The sequence below is a fragment of the Protomyctophum parallelum genome, assembly GCF_964188405.1.
Source record: "Protomyctophum parallelum genome assembly, chromosome: 13".
NCBI lineage: Eukaryota > Metazoa > Chordata > Actinopteri > Myctophiformes > Myctophidae > Protomyctophum > Protomyctophum parallelum.
Genome location: NC_139708.1, coordinates 15,537,539 through 15,545,139, shown reverse-complemented (window position 1 = coordinate 15,545,139; position 7,601 = coordinate 15,537,539). Strand labels below are relative to the sequence as shown.

The following is a 7,601-nucleotide window of genomic DNA, read 5'->3' as shown; positions in this document are numbered from 1 at the left end:
AGTGACATTGGCAGCCAGCCCCACACACCCTGTGCTGTGTATGCACATTTCTGTTCGTAGCCAACGTAACGTGTCCAAAATGAAATCACACCAACGGTGACCAACCACAGCAAGCCGCCTTTGAATACTGAACCACGGGATAAAAATAATACCCTATGGACTTTATGCCCATTCCAGACCAGAGCCATAGCGTACAGTTGTTGCGACATTGAGGGGGCAGAAAACAGCCCGGTCACGTGGCTCATCGACTCCGATCATGCACATTCCGTAAACTTCCGGTTGTCCCTGAAGTAGAAGAGCCTGCCTGGCCCAATGAAGTGAACGGAGTTGTCGTAACTCTGTCTTCTATGGCTCTGGCTGCTGTGTCTGGTCGTTTCTGTTTAGGGGTTAAAAAGTACCCTATGCGTCAGTGGATCGTTGGACATCATGGCTACGGAGTGCGAGTGAGTTGTTGACACTGACAGCGTGTGAAATCATTGAAATCAAGATTCTCTGTTAATTTCTGAATGACACATCTCGGCCATTTGTTGTACAGCTTTACACAAACGGTGGCTATGTTGTTTTGAGCAAATCATATTGATCTTGCTTTAGTTTGTGTGTAGCAACAGCAGGACTCAGCTAAGCTAGCGACTGCTAACACCGATAGCTGATGTGTGTGATTATTTTCTGATCTAAAGGGTTTCATATTGTGAGCTGGTTGTATAAAGGCTGTTTTCGGTAACTAGTCTAGGACACCAGCGCACTAATCAGGCTGTCTGCTTTTATGTAAAAACTGGCCTTGCATCATAAGCATAGGGTATAATAGCCCTGGTCCAGGGCTAAGGGTATAACTACATAACGAGTACGTTGTCACTGACTTGGAGGCCACTCTGACGCCTGCACTCATCAATGACGTCATTAATGGCATCTCCATATTTGGACAAAAAGCGATGACCGACACAGATTCCGTGAATTTATTGTACGGTGATGCTGATGGATAAGTTGAATGAACACTGGGCACTTTTCTGCTACTCCGTATAGTGTGCTGGGTGAAATTGAGGTGCTCCAGTCCATCTACCTGGATGAGCTGCATGTCACCAGGACAGGTGACGGGTGAGAAACTGCTTTTTGCACCATAAACAAAGCCATAATTGAACTCCCAAGAGTGTACGTAAGGGGAACCAAATGAGCCTGTAATTTATGGGCCCATTTGGTTCCTATTTGTACACACGCTGAACGAAGGTTGTCGATACTGTTAGGCCCCATTTACACTGGCAGCCTGAATCAGATCTGAGCCACATCCAGATTGGAATCTGATTTGTTAGTCATGTGACATGTTGGACTCATTTAAACCAATCTGATTTCAATCTCGATGTGGCACAGATCTGATTTAGGCAGATTTGTCTGCCAGTGTAAATGTGTGTCCCCAATTAGTTTGTGGAATTCTGTGTTCAATGCCCTTATTTCTCCATACAAATTCAAATTATAAAGTGCTTACCCTAAAGCCACGGCTACCAGACTTTTGTGTTCAGTAATATTAAATAATAAAGAGGTTGGTTGGTTTAATGTTTAGTTGTACAGTATGGCACAGGATGTGAAAGCAGGTACCAGACGTGATGGAAACGAGAAAAGTCTGTGGCATTCAGGCACAGACGGGATTAAAACACTTATTTTAAACAATACGGAATATTACGGAACCTATGGTCAAGTAACATCCGTGGCTTTACGATAAGACCTTTAATCTGTCAAACTATCAGAGTCTGAGATTCTGCATGCCAGAATTAATCAAATTTATCTCCGACAGTCTTGGTATAAGGCTAGGAAGTTGAATGGTTTTAATCATAAGCTACTGTAGACTTAGTTTGGTCAGGTGTCACTGTGTGTGTGGGCCTGGTGACTTTCAATTACTTTAATTTCAATGTAATTGTATTGCAAAACGGTTATCTCAAGACAATACAATGGTATCAGTTTGTGTTGTGCTTCTCTCCAGGGGCTGGGAGGTGAGCCTGGTGCTGTATCCGTCTACGGCGGAGGACTCTGTCTCCCAGTTCGTCCGACTCACCCTGACTATGACCCTTGACCGGGAGGTAGGCTTATTCAGTATCTTATCCCATCTGCTGTTGGTCTCTAGTATCTCAGTTAAAGCTGCAAGCCAAATGTTTCATACTCAGAATTTGAACTCTGTTCCCCCATGCGGGAGACCAAATTTCTACCTCTCTTCTGAAGGGGGAATCACTGCTTGGGGAAATATTGTGCATATGCACAGCTTCAATCACTACTACTTGTCAACCTGTAGGTGTCCTACGTGACACAAGGGTCTAAATGTCTCAATGGAAGAGCAGGGAGACCACCTCCAACCACTGAATATGTGATAGTTATATACAAGGGTGCACACTATTATTTTGGGCTAGTACTCAAAGGAGCACCTGCCCATGTAGTTTGGTGCGCACAGCGGGGTGGGTGGGGGGGTTACAGACGTTTGTATCCTGCCACAACGTTATGCTGCTTTCACACGGGCGGATGCAACAGATGCAAAGCTACACTAGTACACCTAGTCACAGACAGTGTCGTCGTTAAGCAGTTGGTTACATCTATTTGTGAGTTATCTGACTGAAATGGTTTTAATGGTGCTCAATGCAAGGAGTAATATGTGTTTCTCTGTCCCTCTCACAGTACCCATTCTCCCCTCCAACCATCTCCATTCATAACCCCCGAGGACTTTCTGATGAGAAGCTCAACAGGTAAAGATTTTGAATCCTTGTTGTTGGACCCATTTGGCTTGGTTCAAGAACTTGAACCCTATTTTTAAAAAAACAACGAAAATAAAATAGAAATATTACGTTTTTGATCAATTTCCAAAATATGCTTACTATATTGAGTTTCAAACAGTCCAAATGATGTGTCTCTTTCTCTCTGCTCTCATCAAGTGTTAAGAGGTGTCTGCAAACCGAGGCAGAGGCCAGTCTTGGTTCACCAGTCTTATATCAGCTTATCGAGGTCTGTTATCTCTCCAGCATAATACTGAATTACTGATCTTCTTATAATACACAGTTGTGTACTATGTGTAGTAGTTCTGCTATCCAATTATTTGGTGCCTCATTTTAAAGCGGCACTCATGTCCTGTCGGATTTGAAGTTGACCTGAGTCCACCATGCAAATGCTACCCTGAGCCAAATAGCCAATAGAGCGTACCTGTTTTAATTTTTACCTTCAGGCAGTACCACTTGTCAACCAGTAGTGGTCAGACCCTACAGAGGGATCTAGATTTCTCGATAGATCATGCAAACCAAATGCAACGACTTGCAGCTGTGTTAGTTGTATCGTATTGAAATACTCTAATAATAATGACCATGCAAATTGGTTACAATGACATTTTATTCAAGTTACATAGTGTAGCTTTAAACTTCTACTCTGTCTCACTTTCCACCATCAGAAAGCCAAAGAGATGTTGACAGAGAGCAATATTCCCCATGGGAACTGTGTCATTTGCCTTTATGACTTTAAGGTTGGTTTTGCTGTCTTTTATTTTGATGAAAATGTGTACAATTTGTGGACCCAAAGATTCCACTGCAGATAAATATGAATTCTTACAGCCGTTATACTAGAGGCCATTGTTTATCCAACATCCATTTGACCCTCTTTGCGTCACACTCTTGTGTACTTGACTTCCTTTAAAATCACTTTTATATGCTTAACAACCGTCTATCCCTCTCTTCAGGAGGATGAAGTATTCACCAAGACAAGCTGCTATCACTACTTTCACTCCCACTGCCTGGGCCGCTACGTTACACATTCTGAGAGGGGGCTGAGGGAGCGTGAAAGGGAACTGGAGGAGGACAAGACCAGGGCGAGGACAGAAGAGGTCAGATGTCTTGTTCTGCACACTGACACAAATGCACCTGAGATGCAGTGTGTACTGTATATTGTCACAGGCACAAACCTTGTATACATAGTTTCACCCTTAAAATCTCACCCTTTTGTTTGTTTTGTATAGGAGCTGACTGTTGTGTGTCCGGTGTGCAGAGAGCCTCTGGTGTATGATGTTGAACAGCTCCTGTCTTCCCCTGCTCCTTGTTTTCCTGAGGTAAAATAAACACATTCTGCATTTTACACTCAGCTCCAGTATAGCTATCGGCTAACAGCAGATAACACTTTTAGGCCCATCTATTCAAGGTTTTTAAAGTCAAGAGTTTTTTTTTTTTTTTTATAACTTTATTTATAAGATTTTCAATTTTTGTAGACAAACAACCCCACATATACCCCACCCTCCCTGGTTCCATCACAAAACAAGACAACAAGAACAACAACAAAAAAACAACAATAAAATAAACGGGTAGTAAAGGATATAAATTAAATAAATAAATACAATAAAATAAAATTAGCCTTTTACTAGATTAAGGGGCTACACAGTGAACCAAATTACATGTAGGAAAAACACTTAGGACACATCATCAAAAGACAGTGAGTCGGAAGACAGTGAAAGGGTGAATTCAAGGATAGGGGACCAAGCCTTCTCCAATGGTATAAAGGACAGAACATCCTTGACCCAACTTGTAAATGTTGGAGGTTTATCAGATTTCCAATTGCGGAGAATAAGTCTCCTCGCTATGAGTGAAGCAAAATCTATGAAATTGGCTTGGGGAGAGGTAATTGGTGCATCGTCGTTGGGAACTCCAAATATAGCAGTTATCGGGTTGGGCGCAATTGGCATATGACAGCTGGTTGAGAAAGCATCAAAAATACTATTCCAGAATGGGTTCAAGGAAGTGCATCCCCAGAACATATGTCCAATAGAGGCTGGCTCCAGATGACATCTTATACAAGTAGAGTCAATGTCAGGATAAATTTTAGATAGTTTTTCTCTCGAGAAATGCAAACTATGTACTATTTTGAATTGAATTAGGCAATGTCTAAGACATAAAGAGGTAGTATGAATACGCCTCAAAGAGAGTTCCCACGTCTCTTCCTCCAGCTCTAAATTCAGGTCCTGTATAGTATAGTATGGTGTCTACTATAAAAAAGTCAAGAGTTTTGACTTTTGACTTTAGAAGATTAGATTTCGCATTAGAAGATTAAAAGTAAAATAACCATAAAGGGTGTATTGACATAGGTAGATAATATATCCTTCTATCTTACAAGCTTGTAATTTTTAGTATGCACCTGTGCTACTGTAACACTTGAATGTATGTTTTGTGTAATATATCATGATGAATAGCAATTTGTTAATTCTAGAGCTCAACTTGCCGCAGGCCAAATGCGGTCTGCAGGGCGCCCCCTTGTGGCCCCTGTGGGGGAAAAAATACTTTTTGAGACTTTACTGTGTGTGTGTGTGTGTGTGTGTGCCCCGCCCCCCCCCCCCCACACACACACACACACACACACACACACACACACACACACACACACACACACTCATTCCACAGTTGTGGCCCCCTGCAGTTTAATTGTATTTAAAGATGCCAACATGCATCATGCCAACACTGGACAGTTCAATTAAATTCTTGCACCATGACTTGTCTGACTCTCTGGAACACCTGAAGCCGTGAGTTATAAGAAAGGGTAATGAACCTGTTTGTTTAACCCAGATGCAAGGAGTGGAGATCGGGGCAGACTTCAGACGGAAGTGGCGTAAACTCCAGGGCATTTTAGAACGACAGAAGGCCAAAGGAGGACTCATTGACCCTGAAGTGGAATCGAATCGTTTCTTCATACATATCAATGAGGTGAGCAACAATAAATGACCCTACAACAAAGTAGAGTAGCAAGTCTATTTTGCTCATGTGAAAATGTTTGTCAATGTCAACCTCTGCAGACACCCGCTGGCGGTGAAAATATGAACCTGGATGTAGATGCCTCTACTACCCAATCGGTGCCCTTCACTTATTCTGTGTCATCCAATGAAGTTCGTGTCCAGGGGGAGCAGTTGCACACTGGCCAGTCACATCACAGAGGCTGGCCAGGTCACAGAAGGTTTATCCATTCAAAGTACACAAGAAGAGGAGGCAGGGGAAGGCCACAACATGGAAGAACTGCACCACCTTCAGAGCAGTTTGTCAAACTCAACCTGTCTTCAGCCAGCACCAATTGCCAAGCTTCTGAATCCAGACTTCAGAAAGTAGGAAATGCAGAGCAAGTAGGAAATGTAGAGCTAAACCAATCCAAGATGACAGAGGATGAGTGCTCCACAGTCCAGAACGATAAAGAGCTTCTGGTTTCTGACAAACAGCCAATTTGCCAGCCAAATTTGGATGGACTGAAAACCGACTGCCCAAAGGATGTCGGGGAATCTGTTCATAGCCGAACAAACCGAGGAAGGAGAAGAGGCCCTCGTGGATCTGGACAACAACCTAGCCGCTGGCAGGATAGGCATGTCAGAGGACCGGAGGATAGGCATGTCAGAGGACCGGAGGATAGGCATGTCAGAGGACCGGACCAATGGGATGCTCCACAATCTGCTCACCATAACTGGGATGGTCCAAGAAGCAGGGGAGGGGCCTATAATCCCTGTGACAGAGGAGGTGGGCCTCGACGGGGTCATGGGAGAGGATTCCACCAAAAAGTGGTAGAGAGAGAAGTGGGTAAGGAGGGGGTGCTATGACAAAGGGCCATGCGAGGGCAAAAGAACAAATGTGTGTGTGCCTCCATTATCAACATGTATAACATAAAGCCCTGCACCAGAACTGTCCTGTATAGTATCTTACCATCCTTTGCATTGGTGTTGTCCTCGTCTATGATATGCACATTCATGCAGGCTTATATCCGATGCAGATGGTCATTGTTGGTCTCTGTTGTGCTGCCATATGAATTGAAAGAGCAAAAAATTAAAGTAATCTTTCTCTGGGAGTTTCTGTGTTTTGTAAGATATCTGAAATGATGTGCAGGCATCTTTATGATGCATGTTTCTCCAGTCAACAATTATGTTACATACCGGGTGTATTTACTACCTGTATATACACATACCAGGCCTGGCAAGCCAAATGTGAGGCAACGGTATATGCAAATCATAAGCGATTCTGGGGATTCAAAACGTCTGACAGAAACTTTGCCTGAAATACTCATTAACAATTTGATGACAAGATTTGTCATTGTCTTATATCCTACAAAAGGGCAGGAATTTCAGGAAGCACATGGCGGTCGTGCTCCTTCAATTTGGCCATATGTGCTAACAGTGCTTAGTTATTTATCCTGGGGCCATCGTCGCCTTGATGCAGCACCAGTGCAGTCGCGGATATCACAGTTTTCAGCCTGTTTTCTGTCAATTTGTTTTTTTTAGACACCTCTGTGACTTGATCTGACATCAGTGTTTTGTTGAGATTCTGAATTCTTAACTCGCCATCTACAAGCAAGCCCAGTGACTGATTAGTCCAAGGCTGACCGTGTATAAACATTTGACTCAGGAGTTTGAATAAATATTGGTGATTTGAAATGTATTTACATGGCTGTCATTGTTTTATTTGATGGCCTTGAGTTGCCCTGTTGTGCCTTCATATGTAGGCCTTCGACTTCGCACAGACTAGTCACTATGACTAGAGTGACTACAACAAGTGGAACGTGCGTGCACAGTCACACCCCCTGACCAGCCCCTGAACCCTACTCTAAACTCTATTATTATTAAAAAGCGG

The 7,601-nt window shown here is 43.2% G+C and overlaps 1 protein-coding gene across 2 annotated transcripts; it reads left to right on the top strand.

Moving 5' to 3' along the window:
- The first annotated feature begins 397 nt into the window (after positions 1 to 397).
- rnf25 (ring finger protein 25) lies at positions 398 to 7,478 on the top strand. Of its 2 annotated transcripts, XM_083779652.1 has the most exons (10): positions 398 to 443; positions 1,021 to 1,092; positions 1,970 to 2,066; positions 2,653 to 2,720; positions 2,907 to 2,976; positions 3,413 to 3,484; positions 3,698 to 3,841; positions 3,974 to 4,063; positions 5,565 to 5,702; positions 5,792 to 7,478. In XM_083779652.1, exons 1-10 carry the CDS (start codon positions 427 to 429, stop codon positions 6,575 to 6,577), a joined length of 1,554 nt encoding a protein of 517 aa, XP_083635778.1. In that variant the 5' UTR covers positions 398 to 426; the 3' UTR covers positions 6,578 to 7,478. The 2 variants fall into 2 exon arrangements, with proteins under 2 accessions (XP_083635778.1, XP_083635777.1); XM_083779651.1 differs by lacking the exon at positions 398 to 443 and having other exon boundaries at positions 832 to 1,092.
- Positions 7,479 to 7,601: the final 123 nt, after the last annotated feature.